The sequence below is a fragment of the Asparagus officinalis genome, chromosome 5 (genome assembly GCF_001876935.1).
Source record: "Asparagus officinalis chromosome 5, Aspof.V1, whole genome shotgun sequence".
NCBI lineage: Eukaryota > Viridiplantae > Streptophyta > Magnoliopsida > Asparagales > Asparagaceae > Asparagus > Asparagus officinalis.
In genome coordinates, this window is record NC_033798.1 from 2,943,897 (window position 1) to 2,960,058 (window position 16,162).

Sequence of the window (16,162 nt, forward strand, 5' to 3'; positions counted from 1 at the left end):
GTCAAAGTAACTTCACCAGTCATAGCAAGATTCTCCTTCACAGGTTTTTTCATGGCAAGCGACAACATGGATGTGATCATGGTGCATCCAGCACTCGGCCCATCCTTTGGGGTTGCGCCAGCTGGCACATGCAAGTGGAGCTTCGAGTCTGCAAAGAATGGATTTTCTGGTTCTTTCTCGAGTAATATTGATCTGGCTACTGTATGAGCTATTTGAGCACTCTCCTTCATTACATCTCCAAGCTGACCTGTCAGCAAAAGTGAGCCCTTCCCTTCTCCTAGTTCCACTTGGGTGGTCTCTATATACAATGTGGAACCGCCCATTGCAGTCCAAGCTAGACCCATCACCACTCCAACAGGGGTTTGGTTATATATGCGCTCAGCATGAAAAACTGGCTTTCCAACATAATCAATAAGATTTGATTCATCAATCATGACCTTTTCGACCTTGACCTTAGATAGTTCTTCCTTAAAATCTGAACTCGTACTGACCTGTGAAGGAGACAAATTAAGACAGAAACTTTACTTCAATTACTGGGTAAATGGAGAATATCAGAGGTTCAGTGATAAAGAGTCATGTGTTCCATGTCCACAATGACTGTTTTGGGATGAGGTGTTGAATTAATGGGGAGATGCAAAAGTTTTACGCTAACTGTTAAAGTCTTTGCAGCAGCCTAACAAGAATTGGGAATATATAAGTAATATGATGGTGAAGAAAGCCAAGTCCCCTCCTTCAGAATATGATGAGTAACTAACCTCAGAGGTTCTTAGCTTATTATTTTCCAAATATATAACTTCTAAAGACAAATATTATTCCACAAGTTGATAAATGCCTGGAGCTTTAAGATTTTATACTGTGGTTTTGGCACTAGCTTCAAAAGGTACAGAAAAAGCAAAAGTATGCAAAAATCGGTGTAGAATTACTCATAATAATACCATTGATTCACTAGTCTTCTCCGATGAGTCGGAAGGATCTTTCGCAGCAGCTGACCTCTCTGTTTCAGTGAAAGTTTCATTAGCCTGACAATGCGAAGTACATTCACTTGCCTCAAGTTTAGATGTAGTTTTATGACCTACCATCCTCGGTCTTATTTTCCAATCGGTAATCTATTTCACTGGATTCTTTATTGGACGAGTCACTGGATTCTTTGACCACTTGCTGAACAGCGACAACTGTATGTGGTTCATTCACTACACCTTGCCGCACAAGTTGCAGAGCTATCTGTTAGAATTCAAAATATAACACAATAATGTCCATAGATAGTAAAGGACTCATTAGTCAATAGAAGAAACCAATTTAAGAAGAAGCTTTCAAACCAGTGGAAAATGAGCTCATACATAAATTCAGAGTGCATTTAGCTAAAGAGAAGACAGGAATTGAAGGAAAGAAATCAAGATAAGAAATTGTTTTCTCTTAATTTTACTGAAAATAACAGAGTCTGTGCAGGTTTGTGTCCTCTTGAATTCGAGCTAATATATTTCTCCCACATCAGTAACATTTTTCAAGAGTTAACACACTGAATGTAGTAGAAAGAGAACAGATAACTTTATATAAACTATACATAGAACACTTTAAAGCTATGAGTTGTAATAAGAGAGAAAAATTAATTTGAGAAAAATTGCTGCATTCATCTACACAATCAAGAGTCCTATTCCTCTCTTCCCTGTACAGCTTCCAGATCACTTTCTATACACCAGCATGGTCTAACTTCGCATACTATACTACTATAATTAAGGTGCGTAGAAGGTGCACATCAATTTTATATATCCACCACAGTTTAAAGTCAACGGAACCTAATGCATTAACCTGAAAACAGTGGTGATTATTTTATTATTGTTATTGTATCATCGTCATCTATGCCTTTCCCATCAAATTGGACTATATATGGAATACAATACTACATTGCAGAAACCACAAAGAATAGTCGCATCTAAAATAAAGAGAAACTACAATCTGAAACATTTGAATGGTTTATTTCAAGAAATCAAGAAATTCAGTGCTTGTTAACAAATTTAAATAAAATATACTTAGTAAGCAGGATTGAAAGACAAATTTAATGAACCCAGTGAGTAAATCATGACCTTGGGCTTGCTTAAATCTAATTTCATTACATAAGAACAATTAGGACAGAGCATTCTTCAGAATAAACAAAAGGTTTGAAAGACGAACAAGTATTTATCTCATAGTATGAGAAAATATATATTGTATGCTAGTAGCAAGTAATTCTTCCAAGTTAAAGACGTAAGCATTTTGCTGAAAGAATCAGCCAAGCATTTACCACGCAAATAAAAGTATTCATCTGTCTTGAACTAAGACTCCACTACTGTCAGAACTTTCCACAAGAAACAGGAAAATATTTAAAAAAAGAAAAATGACCAAGTAAAGAAACTAACTGAAATCACATTAATTAAAATTGCTTACCTTGCGATATATTTTCTCAATTTGTTTTTGAAGATTTCGGACACCAGCTTCTCGGCAATAATTCTGTATCAGTGCAAGAAGAGCTGCGTCCGTCACTTCTACCTGGCAAGTAATAAATGGAATATTAGAATTTTCTATTAATAAGACAGCATCAACCAGAACTGGAATAAAGCCATCCGAAAGAGCATAAAAATGACAGTTTAAGACAGGATCATAAGTGAACCAAAATCTCCCAAGTGCATAACTTCAGCAAAAATGTCAGGAGGCATCAGAATGAGTGATAACGACTCCTTCAGATATCCTGGCCAAGGAAATTATCCACAATGAGGGGCTTTCCTCATATGTCTTTACACTTTTTATGTGCCTGATGAACACTTATGTGGACTGCAGATTATGTTTGAGTATCAAAAGGCATTGGCAGTTAACATCTGATGGTTCAAAAATATCATGTGCAATTATGCATTGTACAGTTCATGGTATGCCTTTGATTTTGTGATCAGCTAAATAATCTTGTTGCCCCAGAGAAGTAGAGAAGTATTCAGGGCAATTAAATTTTGACATCCCTATGAACTATGATAATATCTAAAGTTATACATAGTAATTTAAATTTTGCACAAGCAACGTTTTAGCACCCAATATGCAGTAGTGGCGTTGTGAAATTTCCAATCTTTCAGTTTCAACTTTTATGCCTGCAACAACTACATTTCCTTTGAGTCTTCTTCTATTCATACATCCAGAACTGTACTACACTGATAGAATTAATGAAAATGCTGCAATTGGATAACATAACATAGTAGGTCCAAACTGAACATAATTATCTTTCAATCAATTTGATCTGCTTCCTTCTTGATGTTTAATTAGCTCCCAATTGAAGAGACTGAAAAAACTATTACTAATGGAAAACTTTTGGCGGCCAGCGTGAAAGGTTGAAAATAAAAAATAAAATCATCTGCAAAGACCTGGGCTTAGTTTATGTACATATCAACAGAAATATAACAGCAAAGAACATAAAATTTTAGACCAAGAGAAAATCCATACTTGTTCTGGCTTGATTCCACAAGCTTCACGAGTTGTCTTCTCCAGATAGTCTCTTGCTATATGCGTCTTCTCATCAGTGATATAACCAGCAAGAGGAATGACTTCCATTCTATCCAAAAGAGGATTTGGTATCATCTCAATTACATTGGCAGTACAAACAAATAATACCTGTATTAGAAGAAAACATATGTCATAAAAATTCAAATGTTCTAACATAAATGAAAAAGGAATGAGGTAGATAGAGTAAGTTCAGAAAACGATAAAACAAAGTAACAATGATATCAATATGCTGGAACTTCATCACTGTATGGTTCACTTTTCTTAGTATCAGCTTCAGGAGATTCGACAGCTTTAACAATTTCTTGATCACAAGCTTTCTATCCGTTGATTTATTTTTCCAATAATAAAATACTTTGGTACCTCAAACCTAAAATTTCCTCCTACATATTAGTCACTACAAACCAATGGCATTTTTAGTTATTATTAATATAAGCCAACACCTGCAGTACTGCTCAGTTTAGGATGGATTGGAATGGCATGCTTAAAATCCAAAAAGATGATATGGCCAACATGTTTTGGTACAAACCTTGATGTACATGACAATCAGATCAGAACCATCTTCCTTTCTATGTTTGTATACCAAAGCACATGTTTTCATTAATAATCTACATCATCATATCAAAAAGGTATATGTATTATATTCGGCATTAAAATTGCTAGTAACTGAAAAAGATACAGGAGTATATGACTCCAATACTAGGAAATATTCTTCCCAGATGGAAGAATATAGCAAAGGCAGCAGCCTTCTGAAAAACAGGTTCATGTACAAGTGGTGATTCATTATTAAAACTCATATCTGGATCCATCTAAAAACCTACCTATTATTCATTGAATAATTTTATTAAGTAGAGACCTGTGTCACATCTCCACTATACACTCAAAACAAATGCAAATGAGTCATGACTTAATCAAATTCCTTAAATACGAGGTAGCAAAAGAAACTTGATAATTATGCTCTTTCCATTTTTAGAACATGTGTCTTACCTTGGATAGGTCTATGGGTACATCAAGATAGTGGTCGAGGAAATTTGCATTCTGCTCAGGGTCTAGCAGCTCTAACATTGCACTAGCTGGATCACCAGCATGTCCTCTTCCCAGCTGTTGCACAGTGTATCAATACAGGGAGTAAATTTGCTATGTAAGCTGAGGATAGTGAAATATAGCTACCTCAGATGATTAAAAACAAATTAATTTAATGGTGACCCAGTACAGATAAAACAGAATGATACCTTATCTATCTCATCAATTAAAACAAGAGGATTAGCTGTTCCAACATTTTTTAGACACTGAACCATCTTTCCTGGCATGGCACCAATATATGTACGACGATGTCCCTATTAATCCACAGAAAAGAGGCTCATTCTCACAGTTTATAAACTAAAATAGAGATAAAAGTAACTTGCTTATTAAATGGATTTCAAGTGTACCTTGATCTCAGCCACATCAGCTAAACCTCCAACAGAAAACCTATAAAACTTTCGATTCAGTGCACGAGCAATTGAACGACCAATGCTAGTCTTGCCAACTCCCGGAGGCCCAGAAAGACAAATAATTTTTCCTGCAAGATATGATATGCTAAATTCAGCCCTGGCCTCTTGATAACCCATATAAAAAACAGGACGGATTTCACATAACATAAGCGGTTAGCTATAACCAAATACCAAATTCATTCAAAGAATGTATAACAAAACTTTTCCTTTTCGCAATACAACACTTTCCAAGTGAGAAAATTCCCTAACAAGATGGCTACCACTTAGATTGGGTGGGATGAGAAGGTGATGATTACCTTCCAAACAGAAAGGTGAAGAACATAAAGTCAAAGATATCTGTAGTTGGAAAGGTCAAGCATTTCAAATCTACGGTACTCACTCTGTTTGACTTACTCTCGAGTTTTGACAATTTTCTGATTGGAAAGTGGGAGTAAGCTTTCAAATGTGGAAATGATACTGCATGAATATTTTACTTCAAAATATAAAATTCCAAGCCAGAAACAGGCCTCAAATTAAACGCAGGATCAATGCTACAAGATTTGTGGTATGCTTTGGTTCATGGTATGAGGATTAGCGCGCACTGCTCTGGAGGGGGGTAGGCTTAACACGGTTTATATGTGCAGGGATCATTTTGAAAAATAAGATGTATAATGTGCATACATGTAACATAAAAAGTTGACACATTTAACATTAAGAATTGTGTTCATAGAAAAGTGTAATTTGATATCTATAAAGCACATAGCATAGTTAAACAAGCTAAATGAGCAGAGCTATAGGTTTCTTGTTTGTTCATTTATTTAAACAAGCTTAAAATTCTGTTCAAGCCATGTTAATTAAGTTAATGAACCCAAGCAAGCTTTTAAAACAGCCCAAACATGCTGAGCCAAGATTCAACCTTTACATGCCATTTGCTATCAAGAGTCTAAAGAGCATATGGATGATTTCAGAGATCTTCTTGAGCTACTGCAACCTACTGGCCACGAGTATGGAGTACCCTTGCTAGACGAGATAAATGAGCAGTGAGCTTTAGGCTTTTCATTTTCATGCATCTAGTTAGAGGAGCTCAGATTTTTCTTCTAGCTATATTCTTTAACTAATGAATGACCTTGAGCGAGCTTCCAGAAGCTTGAACCAAGCTGAGCCAAGACCCAAGTTTCTGCAGTCCATTTAAAGTTAAGAATATGAAGCTAAGAAAATGAGCTGGGGTAATTTCTTGGGATCTTTACATACTTTCTTGAGGCTGGAGTTTCCTTTATCAAGCCAAGGTTCAAGCTTTCCAAGCTCATTTTACAGCTTTTTTCCCTCAACATTAGCATTAATCAACTAAGTCACTTAAAATGTATCAAGCATGAACAAATACTCAGCAAGCCCAGCAGGGTCATAGCTTAAGTTGAGCCTAGACGATCAGCAAAAAAACCAAGATCGAAAAATAGTTGAACTGAAACAGCCAATGTATTTTATTGAACACAGAGTTCTGTTCAGACAGATCGAGATTTAGTGGAGCCTAAACAAGCTAAAGTCCGACAAAACCCGAGTTTGAAGGGATTGTGTATTCATGTAGCACCTCTTTATGCAAAATTTGTGTACAAGCTTGGTTCATTTAGTTGCCTAATTCAGAGGTGGAAGTTAAATGACTATTTATCCAATAATTTGATTATTAATTGTTCAATTTGGGAGATCATTCAAGAGAAATTAAATAATTTTTAGTATTCGGATAATAACAAATCAGTTATGAGCATTTACATATTCAATTTGTTTTACAAAATATTGGTAGAGTATGAACAAATCAATTTCTTATAGCCCAATACTAAGTTTTACGTAGTAAATTGTCATTCATCCCTCTCAACATTTTCTCAATGATTTATATAGCCCAATAATAAACAAATCAACACGAGTGTTGTACGTGCCTAAGCCAACTAAATTGGTTCTTCCTCGTTTAAACTTCAACAAGGGTATTATGGGTGCATTTATTTCTTACCACATTGCTTAGTACATTGTTGTGCATCATTCTCAAGTTTCTCATTTTAGTGGAACATATGGACGGGTTGTTTCTTAATCACCTATTTTGATTAATAAACTAAAATGCTGATTTCTATGTCTTCTAGAATTTGTATTTCAAATTTTCAACACACGTGTATTATAAATCCATGTTGTATGGCCTTAAGACTTTCCGCTTAACTATCCCTCCTAATTCAATGGACCACAAATTTGATGCGACCATGATGAATGATTGATTCTAAGTAACAAAAATAGGTACATTTTGGCCATCAACTTGCATAATACCCTCATTTGCTGTCATAGCTCTTTTAAGTTTATACCTATTGCCATTTTAAAAAAAAATTCAAAAACATATATAAAAGACATATTACATGTGTATCAATTAAACAAGAGGCTAATAAGTAATGATTCTAAATTTTCTATGAACTGAATCATACATGCATAAGTATATCAATATATCGGAAATACGTAAGTCACGCACAGAGGAATTTATGCAGAACTTGTTAGTTGTTACAAAAGCTAATAAATGACAGAACACAATAATGATGCTTGAATGCGCGTGACGAATTTGTATTAGTCATTGAGAGATTTATAAGCAGAATATACTAGTAACAGAAACTAAACAATAATATAAGGAAAAGTGATGTAAAGAATAATTCATGGAAATACTCACCATGTGAGGTACCTTTTAGCTTTCCAACTGCTATAAATTCCAATATCCTTTCTTTTACATCAGATAGACCATAATGGTCTTCATCTAAAATCTTTTGAGCATGATGGACATCAAAATTTTCATCACTGCAGTTGATGGGATAGTCATTAAAAAAATCAAGCGGAAAATAATAAACAAGGGTTAAAAAGAGTAATTGTTATCTATATTATGTGTCAAGCTAACTCAAGTACAAAATGATACATGCATGCAGAAGAATTGAACTATAATTAACAATCTAACATATAATCCAACACTAGATGAGTAAATTCTGCCTCCTAAAACTCTATTCATAAAATGAGGACATGGGGACAAGCTCAAGTGAGCTGCTTCAATGCAGAATGCTAAAAAACAGCTAATCGAAACAATGGAACCTTGGGCTTTTCAATTGGTTCTTTTAGTTGTTTGTACATAATCAATATTTTATAGTTTTAGTGATCTCTTAGATGAAAATCAAAGCATGCATAACCTTAAGATTCCATCCTATTTCATAGTAAATTTGCATGTAAATAAGATATAGGATGCCAGATTTCTTAAATTATTAAGAGTTTCCAAGATTGACTAAAAATAAAGCAGAGCTTATAATACTTTTAGACGATGAACTACATAAACTTGAAGGATAAATCATAAAGAAAATTGAAGCCATTAAAGTTCTACAGAGACAACAACTTTTTTATGGTACTGTCTTACAGGATGCAGGAATTACTGTCTATCAGAGATATCCAGATATTTGATATGATATTTTCATTTTGCACTGCATGAAAGGTATAAAAGAGGACAGACTTAATTATCACATAAAAGTACTATCAGGTATAATATGCGTATCCTCAGAACGAAAGTAATTTTGGAAGAAGATCAATAAGTAAAAGTGTGCAAGAAAACCTGTATTTCCCCCACGGTAGTGCAGTAAGCCAATCAAGATAGTTGCGCGTCACATTGAACTCGCTGGAACTGGGTTCTAACAGTTGCAATTTTGTGAGCTCTTCCTCTATAACTTGACGTACATGGGGAGGACAGTTCTCTTTACTTGGTTCAAACCTTTCCGTAAATTTTGCTGCATGAGAAATAACAAGAAGGCAATAAGAGATGTGAGATATGAATCAAGCTTAAGTAATACTGATTGCCATATCTGTTAAAAACATCAACTAGAGAACTAACCAGAAAGTGCTGTTTTGTCATCTGTCTCCAGACCTAACTCCTGCATGGAGTGAAATAAAGTAATTTTCTCTGAAGCTACAAAGCAACATTATAGCACATCAATTCCTTAAGAATGAAATCTTTCATAATTCTCCACCCAGTAGTTCCCTATCCTAAGACTTCTTCTCTCTTAACCGGTATGACAAGTGGCATTAGATAATTACTTCCACGCATTTGACAAAAGGGAAGTATTTATTTATTGATTATGTAGTCTATTCCATCAAATGGAACTTACTGCTGAATTTAAAGATTGGAAAGAAACTAATGTACCTTCTTTATAGCTTTAAGCTGCTCATTTAACAAATAGCGCCGATGCTCCCCACTTATTTTTTCCTCAATTGCTTTTGCAATTGATTCCTACAGTATTCCATGGAGACATTAACACCAACAACCATATTAGGAGGAAATGGCTAAAGGGACCTGAAGCTAAGAAAAAACAGCAAGGAAAATAATACTACCTGTAACTTAGTTAACTCCACCTCTTTCTTCACTATTTCTAGTGTTAGGTTCAGGCGCTTGAGCACCTACATGCCATTCAATTTTATGTCAGGGGCATCATAAACTAAAAATGACCTGCATTAACAGCATTGTGACTTAAAAGAAAATGGTATATTCATGAGGAACCATAGAAGCCAGCAAGACAAATGAAATCAAAATTAATAGAGAGACTACAGTGAACTAGAGGGATAAAGATAAGTCTGTTTCCTCATATGAAAGCGAAAGCAAAAGTGTGCCTAATGAAGAATTGCATATTCTGCATGAGTTAGTGTATGTCAGGTCTATGCATACCCTAAATTCAAATGGTTTTTTAGCACGGATAGTTCATGAAGAATTTTCCAACACCTAATGAATTGTCATGCTCATATTATAATAGCAAATGTAAATAGCTCTTTGGAAACACTGTTATTAAGCTTCCAATTTTGGAATTGTTGAAGGTGGAACCTCTTTGATGCTCCTTGAAATACTTAGAAATCTTTTTAAGAGGTACCTCCACAACTAACGGAGTAGAGTTATGAAAAATGGTAGGAAACCCTAATGCAAGAGTGTTTCAACATGATAGTGAAGCATTGAATCATCACCTTAACAATGTTAGAGACTATTAATCCGTATACACTAGCTACAAAGCACTTCGAGAAATGACAAGTCAGACGTATATCCATTCTACAACCATGTGGACAATTGAGTGTGTGTGTATGTGTGTGTATACATACACACACATATACATACATACATACACACACATGCATGATATATATATACACACACACACATGCATGTGCAAGTATGTCTACACACACACACATACATACACATGCAACACTCACACATGCATGCATGTGTATGTATGTATATGTATACACACACACACACATAACGCATGCATGCATCTGTATGTATATGTATATGTGTGTGTAGATGCATGCAAGCATCTATATATATGTACACACTCACACATGCATGTTATATAATGTTTATATGTGTGTGTATGTGTTTGTGTGTGTGCGTATACACACACACACGTGTGTGTGTGTGTGTGTGTGTGTATCATGCATGTGTGTGCATGCATGCATGCACCTACACACACATCTATGTGTGTGTCTATATATATGTATGTATGTATGTACGCATGTGTGTGTGTATATATATAGACACACACACATATACATACGTACGTATGTACATATGTGCGTGTGTATGTGTAACAAAGCATAAAAGCTGAGTTATCAATTGTATCCATTTAACAGAAACCATTGTTGTGAATTAGCCCATGTGCTAGAAGACAAAGTTCATAATGAGAATGCCTTACATCTAGTTCTTCGAGCACTTTCTGGCAAAGTAACTTGTTGGCCCCACTTATAGCAGCTCCAAAATCTGCTATCCTTGAAAAATTGAAGTCACCTATATACTGAGATTGTGAGGCGAAAAATGTCAGAAAGCTTTAATTGGTGACAAAAATGAGTTTGACTTAAATCAATCATACTATTGAGTAATCATTATTTCATATCAATCCATCAGACGCTTTTAAATGAAAATCCTTCTGAAGACAATGATTCAATTGAATAAAAGTGAATATCGGAAAAAAAAAAGTGATGTGTCATCAATAATAACACAATAATCACCAATGTTTGCAAGCATAGATCCTGTATGAATATGACTACATTATGAAGTTACCTCTTGACTAATACTTAAATCTCAGCCAACCATGTGTATGTGAGGGCTCAAAAGATGAAGATGCAGGTGGAATTAATTCACAAGATCAAATGTAATGCATTTTATTTTTGTACAGTAGATATTATGAAACTCATTTTATAGTTGAATGAATATACCTGACTGTATGTTGAGACATGATCTTTCCAAAGGGGATTCATCTTCAAAACATCTCTTAGTGTCGATATAACTTCAAACGAGGTTGCTTTTACTACATCATCATCCTTATCATAAGGCACATCCTGCAAAATAGGCATACTGTAGTGAGATGTATATCAAATTCAAATATTTGCGAGATGTAAATGTAATCTAAATAATTATCTAGAAGATTACATTACAATTAAGATAGTTAACACTTGACAATCTCTTCAAAACCTTCCTTCTTGATGTGCAACCCATTCGAAATTTTTTTAAAAAAAAATCTACAACTAATGCAGTTACGTTTGCGCTACTAATGCAGCTCAGGTTGTCTTTTAAATGCAAAGATCTTCTGAACCTCCAGTCTGTAAGAATGTATCTTTAACTAAAACTACACAAAAGATCTTAACTATCCCATGACTGAACTTAACCAAGTTAGATTCCAAAGACAAAACATGATAAAAGATGAAAAGATGGCGGCAGGAAATTAAGGGTTACTACTCAAAATCAGTTAAAAGAAATTCAGAACATAATTAAGTTAAGTTACATGAAGCTGTGAAAAACTAACAGTTAACAATTTGGTGGAGAGCTGTAAAGATAATAAGACAGATATAAACATGCCTTTAGATGATCAACTTTAACAGTGAGTGGGTCCTCATCGACCTGCAATTTTGGATTCCAATAGAGGGCAAGGATTAGTCTTGCACAAAAAACCAAAAAGAAAAAGAAAAAACATATATGTATCACCACTTATGAAATTAACATACCATCTCAGTTATCCTCAGGCGTCGATGACCCATGAGCACAACCTGCTCACCTTGTATGCTGTTTACCTGCTCAGTGAAGTACAAGGAAACAAGAATATCAGCAAATCAATATGCCGCTTGAGATATATGAACTTGTCAAGTAGAAAATTATATTACCTGTGCAAGGGTACCAACTTCATGCAGACGCTTAAACAGTTCTTTTCCTTTCAGATCATAAATACTCTTCTCTGTTTCTGAACCAGATGCAAGACCAGGACCAGTTGCTGTTTCATCCTTAACAAGAAAAGCACCGGCATATGCAACTGATCTTTTACGATTTTCAACTAAAGCTGTTAACACTTTTGGATCCTGCAAAGAAATTTAAATAGCATTATAAGATCACCTCTTGTACATGACTGCATATTGAAAGGATTGGATCGAACTATTTGGTGGTGTATTTATTTCATTCGTTATTTTAAGGTTAAAAAGTAATACATGGACATTTATCTCTCAACAAATCAAAATATAGAAAAGTGATTCATGTGGCTGACACCAAAGGCACAATGTAGAGGTAGATGTAAAGGCGGTTGGTGCTCTTTCAGACTACTAGACTTTTGACTTAATTCCATTTAATGCAAACGGCATGGACCTTAAGGAAAAAGCAGTATATGCAGCTAAAGGTGATTAAAGGTTTTTCCATTGTTGTTTGTGCTCTATAACTTATCTTATACTTTGTCATTGTGCAAGTGGAATGAACCATTACACGATTCATGACTTTGATTCAATCATAGTTGGAAAACCTCAAGACCCTTAAATCATAGAATGTATAGCAGTACATATATAATCAGGTGTAGGTTGCATCTATCATTCATATTCAACTGAGCAATAGGAAATCAAGAACTTCTCCAATTGTTAAAACTTAAAAATAATTAGAACTGATAAATGATCGTAAACAGCAAGTAAAGTGGAAATTTCACAGGTATTTGAAAATTGGACTGACTGAGTATATTCAAATAACAAGTAAAATGACAATCTACATAATCAATGAGTTTTCTTGCATTGAGGTTTTCACATTAGTCTTCATAAGTCAAAGATATGGTCTAAACAGTAGTATCGTATACAAAGAACAATAGTTAAGGTTCAAGTTCAAGTTCAATACATGAAATATTCATACCTTTACATGGATAGGCATGAAAAACCCAGGAAATAACGGCCGGTGCAACAACGGCAACGCTACAACCTGCTTAAAGAAAACACAGATTTTAAACACTTTACCTACTAATTTAAGGGTTTAGAGAGAAATATCAATGCCCACCAAACTAACTGAAAAAAAAATCCGTTAAAAAACGCAATTTTTAAGCATAATCAGACCGTTAAATGATCCTCGGGTTTAGGGTTCGCCAATATAATCGCTGAATTCTCCTTCGAATCGCCCTCCTCGGCTCCGCCGTCAGCAGCACCTTCAGCAGCCTTTATCTCGACCACTTCAATCGACCCATCACCAGATTCCGAACAAAACCACGCCTTTCGAAATCGAGCCGGATTATTAACAACTGCTCCCTTCAAAGGCTCGAAGAATCGGAGCATTGGGTACCTAAAATCTCCATTGGAGGGGATTCTCGAGGGGAGGGTTTGTAATTTTCTCCCAAATAAGGGAGAAGTAGAGAGAAACTTTAACATTGGGACTGAACTGGAGATTGAGAAACTCAAAAACCCTAATTTGCCCTTTAATTTATTGATTTTGGGTGAAAAGAAGCGACATTCGAGGGATTTGGGGTTTAAGATGAACCCTTCTAAAACCCTAACAAAGGTTTTGAGCTTGAATTGAGGCGGCAGATCGAAATGGGTACTTTCTTGGGGAAAAAGTTTGGATGTTCTCGAAGACCCGTTAACCCGAACCCACGATTTATGCACTAATTAGCACTTAAATACCTTATAGTTTCACTCACTTCGCACTTACACGCTCTCATTTGTTTTTTCTCAGCATTTATACTAAATAGTTAAAGTTGTCATGTTAGTATCGTCTATTATGTAAATGTGAAATTTTTTACGTGAATATTCTTATATAAAACTTAGAATCACTTAGCATGTGAGTATCATATGAGAATGTTCATCTAAACATTTTCACGTTTTGCATGATTGAGGGTACTAATATACTAATTTTAAATAGCTTAAAAGATATAAGTGCTGTGAAAATCAAGCATTAATATATAAGTACAAGGTAAGTGAAACTATAAAGTAATTAAGCGCTATTTGGTTTTATTAGATACAAATAACTCTATAGTGAGATATCCTGGTCAGAAATTAGGCTGTTTTGCACTTAAGGTACCTTATATTTGTGTTTGCCAACGCTTATTTACTCTAAAGTTTTTAAAATTTGCACTTTAATATGATATGTTACACGAAAATTTTTCCGTGGAAGTTACTATGTGACACTCATATGTTAATTTGTAAACTTTTTCACTGTTAATTTTGTTCAGCTTTTTCAATCTGTCCTAATTCTATTTTAAACTTATATAAACCCTATAGAATATGGTTTAGTTTAAAAATAAATTAAAAAGTTAATGGTTTAAAGTTCTAAAATTAGTTTCTGGACGTCACATACGAATATGCAGGCCAAAATTCTCGCGTTTGTGTAACATAACGTATTAAAGCATGTATTTTAAAAATTAGGATTTAGAATATGTAAGTACTGTAAAAAAACACTTGATTGTATAGAAACTATAAGGTGGTTAAGTGCTAATTAGCTTTTATTTTTTGGTTAAATTTCACAAAACCGTCCCCAACTTCATTTATTCCGCTAAGACCTCCAATACTTTTTCCCATTAAACTTACCAAATCATGGGGTGTCTCATTTCTAAATAGTTTTCTAGAAGAAATCTTATGTTATGGTGCTTTCGCAGAAAACCATGAACCAAAATGTGAAAAATAAGGTGTTGATGTTAGTTATCGAACAAAGGAATTTGAGGATGATCTTGCAGAGTTTGGGGTACCATAACCTCCTTTGGTGGTTGATCCCTCAATAGACTGTTGAGCTTCCTATAAAATTGCAACACGTTAGAGGACCAGAGTTGGGTTATCCGGTGATTCATGCGACAATCAAGTCAGTATTTGAGCTTGAATGAAGAAGAAACCAATGAACTAAAAAATTCTCACTCTAAGTGTGCAGAAATTGCATACCTATGTGCTGCAGGCAGTACCTCTATTTATAGTAGGTTCAAAGGGCCAACGTTGTAGTTTTGGCCGAGTCTAAATAGATCAATTAGTCAGCAGTTACTTTACAAATGTCGGCTGTGGATGGCACAAGTCACCCTTGTAATCAATGCAATGATGACAGAGGAAGCATGGTGCTAACGGAGCCTAATGAGTCATAAAATCTTTTGAGACTAGGACAATTATGATTTCTGACCGTGCATTTAATGTAATGGTGACTAGCTGTTGGCGGGGGTCTAGAGAATGACCGTCTTTCAACTCGGTCTGGCAAGAAGGGATGACTCGGTCTGATGAGAAGGGACACCCCCTAGCGAGAAGGGGCGACACCGCCTGGCGAAAAAGGACGACTCGGCCTGGCGAGAAGGGACGACTTGACCAGGCGAGAAGGGACGCTTGTCTCAGCCTGGCGAAAAGGGACTCCTATTTCAACCAGGCGAGAAGGAATGACTCAGGCTGCCTATCAATAAGAGATGACACCTTACGAGAAGGGCGAGAAGTACTGCATTTTTAGTTGGTCTCGAAAGTCCTCGATCCTGACTGGAGGGAAGGGACGCCGCCTGGCGAGAAGGGGCTACTCTACCTGGCGAGAACGGGCGAGTCGGCCAAACAAGAAGGGACGCATGTCTTGGCATGGAGAGAAGGGACTATCAAAGAGTAGGAATATTCTCTAATCCTAGCTAATGTTGCTGATTTTGTCTTGCTTGATTCTGTTGTCTCAGGTTGAAATTGGATTGAATTCTTGGAGAAATTTTTTGTTCAAGATTGGATTAGAATCAAGAATGTAACAGGGTTGAGCAATTTTGTAATTGGAATTTCTGTACTTGAATTCATAGAGGGGTTTTTTTTTATTGGGCTTTTCGATTATTGCAGCTTGTGTGGTTCGTTTCCAAACATTTTTAGTAACCATCATTCTTCCACTGAGTTCTGATCACTCCGTTGATTAT

General features: G+C 35.4%; 1 protein-coding gene across 1 annotated transcript in view; it reads right to left on the reverse strand.

The window, feature by feature from the left end:
• The window catches only part of LOC109842711 (lon protease homolog, mitochondrial-like), a 15,067-nt gene extending 1,199 nt beyond the window's left edge, over nt 1-13,868 (reverse strand). Inside the window, exons 1-20 of the mRNA XM_020411572.1 lie at nt 13,377-13,868; nt 13,180-13,245; nt 12,183-12,374; nt 12,027-12,092; nt 11,881-11,922; nt 11,241-11,363; nt 10,721-10,819; nt 9,372-9,437; nt 9,184-9,270; nt 8,875-8,914; nt 8,599-8,770; nt 7,681-7,805; nt 4,947-5,077; nt 4,749-4,853; nt 4,504-4,617; nt 3,460-3,627; nt 2,422-2,523; nt 1,077-1,221; nt 936-994; nt 1-491 (exon numbers count right to left, since the gene is read on the reverse strand). The exon at nt 1-491 is cut by the window's left edge and continues 15 nt beyond it. Coding sequence (XP_020267161.1) covers nt 1-491; nt 936-994; nt 1,077-1,221; nt 2,422-2,523; nt 3,460-3,627; nt 4,504-4,617; nt 4,749-4,853; nt 4,947-5,077; nt 7,681-7,805; nt 8,599-8,770; nt 8,875-8,914; nt 9,184-9,270; nt 9,372-9,437; nt 10,721-10,819; nt 11,241-11,363; nt 11,881-11,922; nt 12,027-12,092; nt 12,183-12,374; nt 13,180-13,245; nt 13,377-13,685 — 2,702 coding nt within the window. The 5' untranslated portion in view covers nt 13,686-13,868. The remainder of the gene's footprint in view (nt 492-935; nt 995-1,076; nt 1,222-2,421; nt 2,524-3,459; nt 3,628-4,503; nt 4,618-4,748; nt 4,854-4,946; nt 5,078-7,680; nt 7,806-8,598; nt 8,771-8,874; nt 8,915-9,183; nt 9,271-9,371; nt 9,438-10,720; nt 10,820-11,240; nt 11,364-11,880; nt 11,923-12,026; nt 12,093-12,182; nt 12,375-13,179; nt 13,246-13,376) is intronic.